Source organism: Salvelinus namaycush, chromosome 1, assembly GCF_016432855.1.
Source record: "Salvelinus namaycush isolate Seneca chromosome 1, SaNama_1.0, whole genome shotgun sequence".
NCBI classification, from domain to species: Eukaryota; Metazoa; Chordata; class Actinopteri; order Salmoniformes; family Salmonidae; genus Salvelinus; species Salvelinus namaycush.
In genome coordinates, this window is record NC_052307.1 from 58785459 (window position 1) to 58799669 (window position 14211).

Here is a 14211-nt window from a genome sequence, read left to right on the forward strand (position 1 = left end):
TCCTCTAAACGGCCGTAAAGCAGGGAGACTAAACACGTCAACAGAATTCACACATGAAACTGCCTGTAATTAGCACCAAGGTATTCGCTTCTCACCAGGGGTAAATACTAGCATAGCGTGCACTCAGCAGAACGCTGGCAGCAGGAGTGTGAGAATGCTGTCAATATAAACAGAGAGCATAGCTCTGTACACTTCCATCTGTACTCCACTGTGTGTGTGTCTTTCCAGACTGGTGTCTCACCACAGTGCAGTTGTTGGAGTACTCGACAGGGTCGACGATGCTGAGCTGGTAGAGCATCTTGCAGACAATGATGATGCAGACCCAGACGGTGGATAGACAGCAAGCCATGTGTCGGAAGCGGGTGTAGGGCATGGCAAACGCCCAGAGCACCACCAGAACCAGGTTCATCACAGACGGCTGAGAGAGAGAGAGAGAAGAGAAATGAGAAAGAAAGAGATAGACAAAGAACGAGAAAGAAAGAGATAGAGAGAGAAGAGAGACAGACAAAGGGAGAGGCCGTTTAGAAAAAGTGGGCTTGGGGCTTGGTTCCAAATTCACACGGTGCATAATAGACTTTAACAGATGACTGCTGTGGACTACTGACCTCTCCCAGAGCTACCCAGACCACGAAAAAGGCCAGCATCTTGAGAATGTGCAGCTCCAGGACCCTCCAAATTAACACTTGGATCTGGGTCAGCGTGTCAGAGAACTTCCTGAACAGAACTATCAGCCTGTTCATCACCAAACCCCACTTACTGGGCATCATCTCTGTACAGCAGAGAGAAAGAGAGCGAGACATCATTATAGACATGCCACATATACAGAAACTCTTGCCTTCTACTGTTTTTGTTTGTACAATTGTAAGCAGTCTTTGGGTCCTAGAAAAGCACTATTCAAATCCAGCCCAACAACATCAGTGCTCACCATCATCCTCCGATTCGTCATCCCTCAGATCCGTCACCAGGTCTTCCTCCTCAAACACAGCCCCATCATCACAGCAGCGGACCTCTGGTCTGTGCCTGTTCCTCTTGCTGTGGGATAAAAATTGTGGCATCATATAGGATATTGTTTCTGCAGAGGTGGACAATGGCTCTGTCCGGCAGTGACATTAAATGAGATGGACGGCACACGACTGAGCTCTCATTTACTATGGACTTGATTACGTGGGCTTTTGAGGAGCATATTATCTATTATCCTCTGTCTGGCAGTGAGTCATACAGTGTGGGAGGAGCCCGAGAGGAGCGTACCTGTGTATGGGCGTGACGTGGTCCAGGTCTGTGATCCTCATGAAGGGTTTGTGGAAGTAGTGCAGCTGCAGGATGCAGGCCAGCAGGAAGAAGCCTGGGATCAGGATGCTGGTGAACAACTCGGTCAGCTTAAAGGTCTCCAGGCCGATGTCAGCCAGCCTGCAGGGAGACAGAGGAGCGGGACTCGCTTCAATTTCCAGAGGTTTCTACTATACTCATAGTGCACCTCAAACACAGATTGGAGTGATCAGGACAACATAGGAAATCTGGAAAAACTGGAGCGGAAATTGATGATAATTAGAAATTCCCGATTAATCAGGAAAAACCACATCCATGAACCCATAATCGATGTTAATATAGGCCACTTCATCATCAAACATAATGACAAACCTAATAAGAAAGTGTGTATTAGTCTTGACCACACAGTGAGGTGGGGGGAACATACTGCTCTTCAGTGAAGCCGGTGAAGTTCTTCCAGTAGGCAGGGAAGTCCTCAAACTGGAAGGTATAGATGGTGATAAGGACCAGCATGGTGTAGGCCACCACCAGCCACCAGAAAACCTTGAGCAGCCTCCTCCACAGAGAGTAGTACACCTGACGATATAGGTTACAGTAACAGTTACAGTCACAACAACATTCATTAACATGTCAATGACCAGTCACAGTAACGGAGTTACCCCCAGTGCGACCAGGGGCAATTTGCCACAAGAAAACCAGTTTGTTGTGTGCTGCACTGTGGGCTGACCCTGTGTCACTCATGTTTGTTTGTGTGTGGAGGGTTGAGAGCAGAAGCAGAAAACACACGTACAAAGTAGCAGTCGGACCAATAAAGTAGTATTGTAATATGGAAATCGCAAGGAGTTGACGATGGGGGTCATAGTTTAAAAGGACTTCAGAGTGTGACCCCCTGGACTGATGGTGTCTACCTACCTGGTAGAGACAGAGGCAAAGCAGGAAGAGCAGCATGTAGATGATCTTGTAGCCCACCAGCTTGCCAGCGAAGCTGACCATGATGAACATGCCTCCACACACGTAGATCCAGTACTTGGCATAGCAGCTCATCACCAGTCTGCCCACAACCTTCAGAACAGACTCGTTCTGCCCGCTCCCCTCTGTGGACCCAAAGGGAGAAGGAGCACCTTGTTACTAACCAAACTGAAGACACTGCCATACTGCACGGCGCACATGATTCGCAGTCAGTGCGAAAATTGACACGCTCACTACTGTAAAGGTGGCTCTGGATGAGAGAATCTGCTAAATGACTAAAATGTCAAATGTAGATAGCGGGAGAGAATGTGACTGGACCATACTAAAGCACACACACCTGGGAACTTCATAACTTTGGTGAAGTACTTCTTTGTGTAGAGAAAGTGTGAATCGGAAGTGTACCCTCTCACCTCCAGTGGTGACCTCCTGTAGAGGGGTAGACCTGCTCTTCTTCCTGCTGAAGTTGTCCTTCACTGACTGGCGCAGGAGCAGCCAGAACGTCAGCGTGTACAGCAGCTGACAGGATCAACAAAACAGACAGAGGGAGAGAAGAGCGGAGGAGAGAGTTGTGAAATGAGCCACCATTGGAGTACAGTCTTGACACTGTTCGTGAGATTGACTGCAGGACTGCACTTTTAAGTGGTTCTAAACCTTTTAAGAAAGTGCAGGAGCATATACAGTTAAATAGCCTATTCAGCATATGTGACAGGCATGTTTTACACATAAAATATTTGTTGAGTGGTTGAACTTTTCAGGTATTCACTAAATGATACCTTGTGGACATGTTTACTACAGCTATTCAGTCTTCAGAATACAGACTACTGCACTATCAATTTCCTGTAGGCACTTAACAGACTGCATTCATTGACATTTCCCAGAGGCTCTGTCCCACTGCTGACCCTGTCCCCTCCACCCCTACCCCCTCACCATGGCCCCCAGGCGGAGGCAGGGGTACTGGGCTCGGTCCAGACCCAGCTGCCTAAGGCTCATGGTGCGGGGCAGCTCCGGCTGCAGGTCCATGGCCCAGACGTACTGCAGGAAGCAGAGGGCCAGGCCGTAGAGCAGGATGAAGGGAGAGCACAGCGTGGCGAAGTGGCGCCTCGCACGCAGCATCCAGATCAGACACGCCCACAGCAGCAGCACAAACGTCAGCCAGCTGTGGTAGGTGATGCTCCACACCTGCAGAGGGGCATCATGGGAGATGGAGTTCAGGTAAGACATGACATACCCTCACTGAGAATTGCTGTCACAGAACTAAGGCTTGGTTCCAATATCCCATGCATTCTTAGTGGTATTCTAGTGTGGATATTGGAACATAGCCTAATATACCCCTAGGGCTCATAGAGAGGATATACTTAGAATGCGAATTAAATTTCTGAGTTACCATCATGGCGATGAGAGCACACACGTAGCTCTGCTGCATGACCACTCTACCCAGCAGGTGCAGAGGGTGGTCCCCGTGCTGTGCATCAGGGGCGCTACTGAGCCCTGGGCTCAAGTCCTGATGACTGGAGCCATTGGTGACACGATCTCCTGTGCTATCTATAGACAGAAGCGTGTTCTGGAACACATACACACACCTTTATAAACAACAACACCACACAGTCAGAGAATGGCGTACAGCAGTGCATTGGACTGCATGGGGCAGGGCAGGGGTGCTATCAGGCATCTCATGCCCACCTCAGTGTCGTCCTGGCTGGGTCGTCTCTGAGCGGACCAGGGCTTCAGTTCCACCTCTTCTCCTCCAGCCTCTGTTCCTTTGACAAGCTGGGCCCCCTCCTCACCCTGTCATATAAGCAAGTACTGATTCAGAAAGCAGCACAGACAGAGAGGTATGTTTCATGCCTTTGAATGCTGATGTTGGTACCTTGTCAGCCGATCCATGGTGGCTGCTGATCTTCAGGACCGTCGCCACGGTGATGTACAGGAGAAGCAGGATCCCGGGGTTGACATACACCGGCCAATCATGCTCCGTGTTAAGGATGAGGTCATAGGAGGCGGAGCAGTTGCCAGGTTTGATGATATCCTTGAGGCCAAACAGTCTGGGGGTTGAGAAGAGGTGAGAGGGAATGTAACAGAAGCTTGTATATGGAGTTAAGTTGTGGAAACATGGTTTCTCTGTGAAACGTCATCAGATGATGTCAACTTCATCGCACAGTTTAGCCCTGTGTTCACCCTGCCGTGACCTATTAAGTATAGTTTCAAGGCAGAGGAAATGTCAGGTTAGATTTGTGGGCTGGAACTGACTTCTCATGTTGATGGCGGAGTGTGGCTAAGAGCGAGAGGTAGAGGTCAAGATAAAGAAGGAGAGATAGAAAGATCACAGGTGTTTCCACCTGGGAAGCCTTGATAACAGCAGTACATATCTCTCCCTCTATCTCTCCAGCATCCTATGCCAAAACCCTGAGGCACCGAGATGGAATGCTACAGGACGGCTTCATCACCCCCACCCCTCCACCCTGTTTCACATCCCAGGTGTAAGAGGAAAGGAGATGGATGGGGGGGGGCATTTGGTAATATTCCAAAAACAACTTGCCAGTATTTCCTCACATAGCTTTCACACTCCACTCCACTCCTCCCCTCATTTCACTCCATTCCTCTTCTTCCCCCTCCTTCCCTCCATTGATACTGAGAACTATGAAACAAAACTGAGAACTGTCTCAGTTCCACTCATCTGCTGTTAGCTGAGAGTGCAGTCTGTAACCGTCTCAAAAAGATCACAACCCCAAAAAGATATTAAGTTTATCAGAACCTTGTGCGCCAAGGAGTCATTGTGTACAAATCACTTCAGAATCAATATGTTTGAATCACAATCTTGAGCTAGTGTGCCAACCAGGAGCATCGCTATGGCTGCTGCCAGTCCCTGTGAGAAGTAAAGCTGGGTAGCTACTAGAGACATGAAATACAATGACTAAAACGGAATAGAATTCCTTATTTGGGTAGAGGTGGGGTGGGGCACTGACCTGGCCCACAGGCTGGCAGGGGGGAAGATGCCCTGGGCAATGGGGCACTGGTACAGGTAGAGACACACCAGGTGGCCCGCCGTGAAAAAGCCCACCATCACACACAGCACGTTGAAGCCTAGGTGGCTGATGGGAAAGTGGCAGGCCCACCATGTGCACACGCCGATGAAAAGCAGGAAGTAGATTGCAGAGAAGGCCGAGGGTAACGTGATGCCTGGGGAACAGAGATACAGGCGAGGGACTTTATCAACACAATACAACAATACTGCACGTCGTCTCTCAAATACAACAAACCATACATGGATATCTTAAAGCAGTTCCCCCATACTTCAATGCAGGGATAGGTAACTGGCGGCCAACGGGACGCCCCCCTTTTGAAGGCCCTTGGTTCAATTTCCCACCAAAATGACATTTTTGGGGGAACTCAGTCAGGGTGTTGCCAGGCAGAATACTAGAATACAAAAGGTGCAATTTAGAAATTTGGTTGTGCATCAACAGATGTTCTCCTGTTATGTCAGTCACTGTTAGTAACTCAATTGGCCCATGCCAGCAAAAATGTTTTAGATTGGTAAGTTAGTCTAGTGGCCAGCTATCTAAACGTGTAGCCATCAAGATGGAATTAGAGTTTGGGGGGGGGGGGGGGGGGCACTGACTTTGTTAGTCTCACTAAGATATCCTTAAAAACTGCAAACATTTCTCTCCACCCTATGTCAAAATGTGTAGAATTGCAGGAAACTAACTGAAAACTGCTCATTTTCTTCTGTTAATTAATTTCCTTTAATAATTAAGCAGTAATACAGGGGTTATTCCCTTGACTCCACTCCACTCTACCCTCACCTCCCTATTGTTCTCACCAGCCAGAGCCAGCAGGGTGATGGCCAGGATCCGGCCCAGGTCCCTCAGGACCTTCTGGGCTGTGGCTCGGAGTCGGGCCGCCAGCTGCTTGGCACGAGTTGCTGCAGAAACCACGTCATCCCCAGGTTCACTGGGCGACGAAATGCCTTCCTCATCGCCCTCCTCTTCCTCCTCCTCCTCTTCACCCTCCTTTGTCTCTGACCCATCCTCTGTCTGGAAAGAACCAAAGCATGAGGCAAATGTAAACCGATATTCATAAATGAAATTCATAAGTTATTATTATTGAACTTTTACTTAAGCAGGGAGTCCCATTGAGACAAAGGTCTCTTTTGCAAGGGAGCCCTGTAGCACAAGGCCAGCAGCAATTGCACAATAAAACGTAAGAGAACAAATACTTCAATAAAGTGTAATGTCAACAGTACGGTAAATCTCAGATCCAACGCTATCTGTATCCCTGTTATCAAGAGCACTTAACTTCCATGACAAGAACCTGGCACAAAGCATAAGCATCAGACATACACACGTGATACTATTCTTGTCATCTACAGTTACGTACATACAGTAGGTCAACACTGTAAAAGGTCAAACTGACATGGTACATCACACACTCATAGAGATCACTTTCTGACTGGGGCACTATGTTCAAAAGGGGAAACTCCCTGACAAACACCTGCACCTAATCACATCGTTTAAGGTTCTAGATAGTACACCCTTAGGAGAAAAAAAAGCGCTATCTGCAACTTTCCATAACCAAAAATGCATTATATTAAGCATCAGCAACATTATTCTCGATGATGGAATACAGTACATAAGAGGCAGAGTGTGTGGTGTGTGTGTCTGTGGGAGTCCAATTACCTGGAGACCCTGTCGTCTTCTGTTTAACCTAGAGCGTTCGGGTTAGTCTGTGTGCTGCTGACTGCTCAGTGGTAGAACTATCAAAAGACAGATAAAAGGAAAGTAGGCCTCTCTCTCCCCCCTCTCCCTCATGTTTCATTAATACCGCTTTTCCCATCTCATTCTATGACCAGAAGTATCTCTCTAGACAGATGCTTGCCTCTCACTAACTTTTCCCTTCTTTCAGATGCTTCTCTATCCTTCTAGCGAGGTCTTATGATTGTCTGGGAGAAGTATTGCTAGAGGCAGAAAGATCAAGCACCCAGAACATTCCTTCATCTAGGGTTCCTCCCAAGAGATCATCATCAACATCACTCTCCTGCCGCCGGCACTCCCATACCTCTCTCTCCATCTCCCTAGTACACCCTATCCATCTGTTATGCATTCCTGCTCTTTCCCTCACACTCCCTCCCTATTTCCCTCCATCACGTCCCCTCTCTTCTCCCGACTGTCCAGTGGCTCCTCTGCGGTCTATACTGCTGCTCTGATGACTGCCTGGCCTTCATGACTCCAGCCTCCTCTCAGTGTGACCTGTTCCAGGGGAGTCGTTGACACCCCCAGCGTGTGAAGTCAACCGTTGACCACGGGAGTCTCATTACTGAGGAATCCCCGCTTTGGGTGGGCTAAGAGGGATGGCATTCCTCACACACACCCTGTCACATACACCAACCTGTCACCCGCACAACATCCCTCCCACACACCCTGGATGAACAGGGGGGACAGGGTCAAGGGTTAGCCACGTGCACAACCTAATGTGATTCGGTTTCTGGACCTGCACATGGAGTATGCTTGGGGTTTTCAAGAAGACTAATCCTCCTCTACAAAATAAGACAGGAACATTTATGTTACTGACAAACCACTGCTGGCTCCCCTGTCCTTCCTTAGATGTAGTTCTCAGTGAAACCATGTGAGCCAGTGGGAAAGTGAATGCAGTGTGATGAGAGGGTGGGGTGAGGTATACTGTATGTGTTAAAGGATGTGCCCAAACTGCCCATTTCACAAACACAGTCTCCTGTTTCCCCAGCTGAAAACCCCCAGGCTCCACAGCCAGTCCCCTGAGTCCCGGCCACATCAAAGACCATTGTCCCAGCCTCTCTGGCTGGAGGTAGCCGCTCATTCCCAAACACAGGAACAGCCGCAGAACGTTGCGGTCGGAACGTTACAACAACATCACAGAGATGTTGTGAGAATGTTGTTTTGATGTGTGTGCAGGTCTGAAAGTGGGAGTGTGGGAGAGGAGAGAGCTGCTCAATTGCTGTTGAGTGTACTGTACAGTCAGGCAGAACTAGTGGGCGGTCTGTCTGAACGATGTATTGTCTGAGCAGAGCAGAGGGGCAACCCCTGGCACCCAGTCAACACATGGCAATCAATTGTCAGAGTGCTCCCTCAATCAGCACAGCACTTCTGAAGCAAAGAACACAGTATGCAGGAACATTCTAACTGATATACAGATTTAACAGAGAGAGCAAATAGGAGAACAGACTGTTCTCCCAATGAAGAACAAAACTTTAGAGATTTTTTTTTTTTTGCCAATTGTAGCTATGTAATAAGCTCTTGTCAGAGAGTGGACAAGAGGCTCAACAGCAGTTTGGTTGTGTTTGTTCATTGATCAAGTCATGGTCCTTTTATCCTTTTCTGACACAGATCGGCGCAGGCTGTGTTTGTTTGGGTGGTTGCCCTGGCTACGACAGAAGTAGAAAGCTGTTGCTCAAGGCAACAGAAAGAAAGAAATTAGGGAGAGAGAAAAAAAATGAGATTGAAAGTACAACTAGTCTGGAGAGTGAAGAGCAGTGGAGACTGTCAGCGACAAAGGAAATGGAAGAAAAATCTTCCACTAATAGACTGGCTGGTGAAACCTCAGTGTCTGTTTGTGTGTATGTATGTATGTATGTATGAGAGGCTCATGGGTAGGAGGCAGCATTACGTCTGGGCAGCCCCTCTCTCTCCCAGGCAGGCTGAGGCTGGGTTAGCCTGCCACACTGCGGAGCAGAGCGGGAAACCAACTCAGCTGGTGAAACAATAGCTACCACTGTCACCAGCACCAGGTCTGAGGGAACCTCCCCATTACCTCACAGTGACTCTCTCTCTGCCCCAGTAACACCACAACAAACACCAACACACCAGAGAGCAGTAACACTAAACTACTGTAGCATACCACAACACCGTTTCACCACAAGATACAGTTCCACAGAGAATAATGCTGCCCTCCAGTACCTGTATGTCCTCTTGCTCATAGGCTGACAGTAGGTGAATCTGTTCTTATCAGCAGTGATTGCACAACAGTGCTATCAGCAGTATCTGGCTGCAACAAAAGGAAGATGGCCTTTCACGGAAGCATTCGGTTGTGCGTCTTTGTGAGCTTAAATTCTGTGAATATTCTGAATGCGATGTCCTTTTTATACTCTGCAATTTTGGAATATGATTATAGCGAAGTAATTATGCACAAATGTTTGTTACAAAATAATTATTTAAATTTAAGAAATGGTTGTGTACAAAACATGAAGTTAATATGAAGTGTGGAAGGGCTTGAGGCAAGCGAGTGGGTGAGGCGGACATGGCCAGCCCAGCTCAGATATTCATTCTAACACCTCAGCCATAACCCTCCTCTTTAATCAGACACAAGACATTGGGTGCCATAACGTTCCATAAGAATGCACCATTACAAAGTTCCTTTTTATATATATATATATATATATATATATATATATATATATATATATATATAGAGCAGCCCATGCAGCAATGACTCAACCACTTCCATTTCCTGAGTGGTGGAAGCCAGGGACACTGCTTATTATTTGTGACTCACTGATTCGCAGGGCAAGACCATTACTATATATGGTTCGGAGTATTACCATATAAGCAGTGCTTAAATATGTAAGATCGGGAGGTGCCGGGAAAAAAAGTGAGCGCGAGAGAGGTGTTTCCTGGGGGGTTCTGAGGTACCGGAACGCATGAATAAAGCATTGCATGCATAATCATCGCATTTGTGTAGTGGCATAGCGCAGTAGAGTAGAGGCACTTACAGAAGATGCACACATGGGGAACATTTATAGTAGCTTCGGGTCCAATTTTTGGGGGACTTTTATAAACGCATTTCATACGTCATTTTACATGACTGGAGACTTTGGCAGAATCTTTTTTAATACCGCACAAATTATCGAAATGGCTTTCCAGTTTCACTGACTCACCCAATGACGCGCAGCTCACTTGCTGGTGATGGCCGTTGCACTCGTGCCAAAAGCCTCTCTCTCTTTTGTAAAACAATATTTGGAAATGGCTCCTTTTCAGCAGGAGCCATTTGCTTTCCAACCTGTATTTTCCCTCGATTGTATTTGAAATATTGCGAAAGGCCTGTTTTGTCTACATGTACGTGCTGGTTTATCACTGACAGATTAGCCGCGCATTCTTGACTATAGGCTATTCCTTGTTATGCTATTGGACTACAATCCACAGCTAGGCTATTAAAAAAGAAGAAGCTATTGATCCTCTGTGGCTAAAGTATAGACTTTCTCATTGCTAAATTATAGGCCTTCTCATTGTGTAGTAGGCTATTCTGAATTATTTAATTTATTTCTGAACAGACAGCAGTAATTCTATAACTTTGGCAAATGTATTTCAATTCATTAGGGGTGCTGCAGTTCCTTCAGAACCCTTGGCGCGGCTATGATTCTATAAAGGAAATACACGATGAAGTGCAACGCTGGAGAGATAACAGTTGCAGGCTCCTGTCTATCAGAGCAGAGAGATCATAGAAAGTGAATCTCATTCTAGCTATGTGAGAGATACTGGCGCTCTTCTCACACAGCCACCGGTTGGTCTCAAACATAGGTTACAATGTTGCGTGAACCATAGACTCGGGCCGGCCCAACCCAAAACAACTCTTAAAATCTACTTTTTCACATGACGTTTTTTTGTGGGCGTAGGAGAATGAACAAATTGGCAACTCAAATGAACTGTGATGGCTTTTATTCAAATTTTTTACATTGGAAAAAGTGACAATTATTTTTCATGACACGAGAGGTACCAGATCCGGCCAAATAGGTTTCCGGAACAAAACAGTCCAAAACGTCGAGGTGCCGGATCCTGTTCCGGCAGGATCCGGCTCAAATTAAGCACTGCATATAAGTGTTTCTGGGGTATTTTACCTAGCACTTGCAGGAGAAATGTGTGTGAGCGCGCATGTTCCACGTATTAATAGCAGCATAGCGGTGAGGCCCAGTTTGTGTCTATAGAGTAGATAACCACTCACCCCCTGTGTGGAGTCGGAGGCTACCGGCAGGAAAGTGACGTCATCTCTCTTCTTGACCAGCCGGTTACACACCACCAGGGTAACCAGGGAGATCACAAACACCCCCAGGTCAGGGGTCAGCAGACGCACCACACTCCACGGGTCATCCAAGGGCAGCCTAGAAGACAGAGCCATATGCAGGGGTCAAAGACCTAACGAGGAACTACACCGTGTACATTCTCACACACTTACACAAAGACAGTAAAGAGGGCACATGAATGATAACATGTACCACTACCAGTGAGTCATAAGGTCAAAGAACAGAAAGAGATGTAAGAGTGAACATTGGTTGAATTCTGCAAATAACAGTATATTATCTCCACACACAGTTCAGGGAGGAATGATCCTCAGTGACAAGCTACACAGTTTCCAAACATTCCTCACATACCTGGATACACCGACATGCCTCGATAGTGTCTCCCACAAACTACCTGTAAAGACAGAGAGTGTTAGGACTACCAGCTCTCCCCAGGCCACTCTGTCTCTGACATGGAGTGTCGTTTAGGGGCGGGACATGTCATACAAGGCAAAAACTGTAGAGAACAACTACAACATAGCGTCCTGCTGCAGCTACCATAGATGTTCCCATGAGCCCCCAGTAACTCTGGGAGTAAGCCACCGTGTCGCTACTTGAACGGGTTTGTGAGGAGCCCAGGCATGGACAGACTGAAGCTGGAGTCAGCATGGTGGACTAACTCACATGGTCCAGAGAAGCAAATAATATGACATCAAAGAACACTGCTTGAGCTATTAAAAGCTCCTTGAGGACATATTTATATGGCCTGGCCAAAATAAGTGCAGAACGCAAAACAAAATCCACATTTTCTACAGACGGACGGTTGTAAGCATGGAGCATTCACTGGTTGTCATTAGCCACCAGCGTGGAATACAGAGCAGTAGACTGAGCGTGAAGACAGCTGGACTTAACGTGTCAAAATAAAATCAGGGAGGGAGAAGCAATGATTTCATGGAGTTTCTTTAGTCTAAGTCAGGGGTGTCCAACTCATTCCAAGGAGGGCCTAGTGTCTGCTGGTTTTTGGTTTTACATTTCAATTAAGACCTAGACAACCAGGTGAGGAGAGCTCCTTACTAATCAGTGACCTTAATTCATCAATCAAAAGTTCAAGGGAGGAGCGAAAACCCGCAGACACTCGGCGGGATGAGTTTGACACGAGGTCTAAGTGATTGACTGAACCTAAACAAGCCCCTTATGTATGGCACAGGCCATTGTTTAGATATGCGGACTGAAAACATGGCAATGGAACGGCCTGTGTCAAAGACGTCTATATTCACTCACAGTTGTTTCCCAGTGCATGGTCCAGGTCAGGGAGAGTGTACAGGCAGATCTGGAAGGAGACATGGGCTAGCAGGAAGAGAAGACTGGTGCAGAACAGAGCCTTGATGAAGCGTCCAGTATGTCCTGGAGAAAAGAGAGAGATGGAGTTAGAGGGGAATGGGGGGGGGGGGGGGGGGGGCAATGTAGAATATGAAAAGGGAGGATAATCAGTTCCTCCCATCTCTCAGGTAAAATAGGTTCAGGAAATAGCAGGGTGCACAGTACTAACCGAGCATGAACAGTACAGCGGGTCATTATAGAGGGTGTGGGTTAAAGTGTTTTCCAAGGACCTGTCCTGATCTCACTCAACATCATCTCACCTTCAAAATGATGCTTCATTTTCCACCAGTCAGAACACATACTGAGGCCATGGAGGCACTAGTAATCACAGCAGTACGTTTAGAGTCTAAGCAGGAATTGCTTGTAACAGTTAATTGCCCGTTTTTAAACAAAATGGGAACAAGCCTGTGGATGGCATGGACCGTGCCGAACTGTGCTGCTGACCATAAAATGGCCCCCTGCCCGCTCTAGCCCTGAAGCCCCTCCTCCTCGCCACATGTTTGTGTGAGGCAGCTTTGATTGGTCTCCCCATAAAGCTGTCAGCTCCCATCGGTGGTGTGAAACGGGCCACAGGAAAGACACGGGCACAAACTCCCAGTGTAGTGAACGAACGCTGCAGGTCCCTGTGGAATCATGGGGGATTTTCCTTTACAGGCGTTGACTGGATCAAGAAAATTAGCAGCTACAACAAGTCAGTGTTAAGGGACAAGCTTGGGGCTTTGATTGTGTTTTATGGAGCTTTTTTCTCTCTGTGGCCTGCAGGGCGAAGGGCAGTTTAACTGCTCAGTGCTGCTCTACCTCCCCCTCAATTACAGCATTCAGGAGGTTAGGTATTGCATTTACAAGCATATCCCTGATCCCAGATTTAAGTTTATTCCACGAACACCAATTTACATTTATGACTAATACAAGACCTGAAGATTAAATAATATTCAACGTTGCATTGCTAGTTAGAGGTAGTACGCCAGAGCAGTGAGAGAGGATTATTCATGGACCTGCTTTCTGAGCATCATCCTTTTAAATAATTTCATGCACAGTGAACCATGCACATTTGATTTCGTGTGCACCCCTCAGTGACGCAATGTGAACTTTGTGAAAAGGTTAAGACTGTTCGCCCCCCCCTCCTTTCCAATTGTGCAGGATCAAGATCCATCACAGACACTCTCTGTGTTGGACATGTTTATCTTTTCATGTATGAGATGGAAAATCATTTAAAAAAAGAGACGTGACAGGGCTGATAAATGTCAGACACACAGCCTGCCTACCGTAACAACCAGCGGACACACATCACGCACGCTAATAACATCTCAGTGTACGTTTTGGAAAAGAAGAGACCTTGTCCAAGAGGAGTAAATAGTAATGGAAGACGTTGTACACGACCTAGACCACCTGTTGACGACAAGTTCACCCTGACTTACTACAAACAGCTCTACTCAACTGCTGCAACCCAAACCCTTGCACATAAGCTCCTCTGTCTCCAAGTGTGTGTATGTGTGTGCGTTTAAGTTAAGTTCACTGCACCGTCGTCCCTCTCTTCAATCCCCCGGCTCTCTACCCCTGCTACTGGAAAATCATGA

General features: G+C 47.2%; 1 protein-coding gene across 1 annotated transcript in view; it reads right to left on the reverse strand.

The window, feature by feature from the left end:
* Window positions 1–12913, reverse strand: part of LOC120052327 (piezo-type mechanosensitive ion channel component 1-like) — a 37351-nt gene extending 24438 nt beyond the window's left edge. The window contains exons 1-16 of the mRNA XM_038999176.1: window positions 12895–12913; window positions 12532–12658; window positions 11200–11356; window positions 6053–6266; window positions 5199–5412; window positions 4103–4277; window positions 3916–4020; window positions 3620–3796; window positions 3163–3414; window positions 2638–2751; window positions 2179–2346; window positions 1694–1842; window positions 1249–1407; window positions 926–1032; window positions 606–769; window positions 242–418 (exon numbers count right to left, since the gene is read on the reverse strand). Of these exons, the coding sequence (XP_038855104.1) occupies window positions 242–418; window positions 606–769; window positions 926–1032; window positions 1249–1407; window positions 1694–1842; window positions 2179–2346; window positions 2638–2751; window positions 3163–3414; window positions 3620–3796; window positions 3916–4020; window positions 4103–4277; window positions 5199–5412; window positions 6053–6266; window positions 11200–11356; window positions 12532–12658; window positions 12895–12913 (2478 nt within the window). The remainder of the gene's footprint in view (window positions 1–241; window positions 419–605; window positions 770–925; window positions 1033–1248; window positions 1408–1693; window positions 1843–2178; window positions 2347–2637; window positions 2752–3162; window positions 3415–3619; window positions 3797–3915; window positions 4021–4102; window positions 4278–5198; window positions 5413–6052; window positions 6267–11199; window positions 11357–12531; window positions 12659–12894) is intronic.
* Between the last annotated feature and the right edge of the window lie 1298 nt (window positions 12914–14211).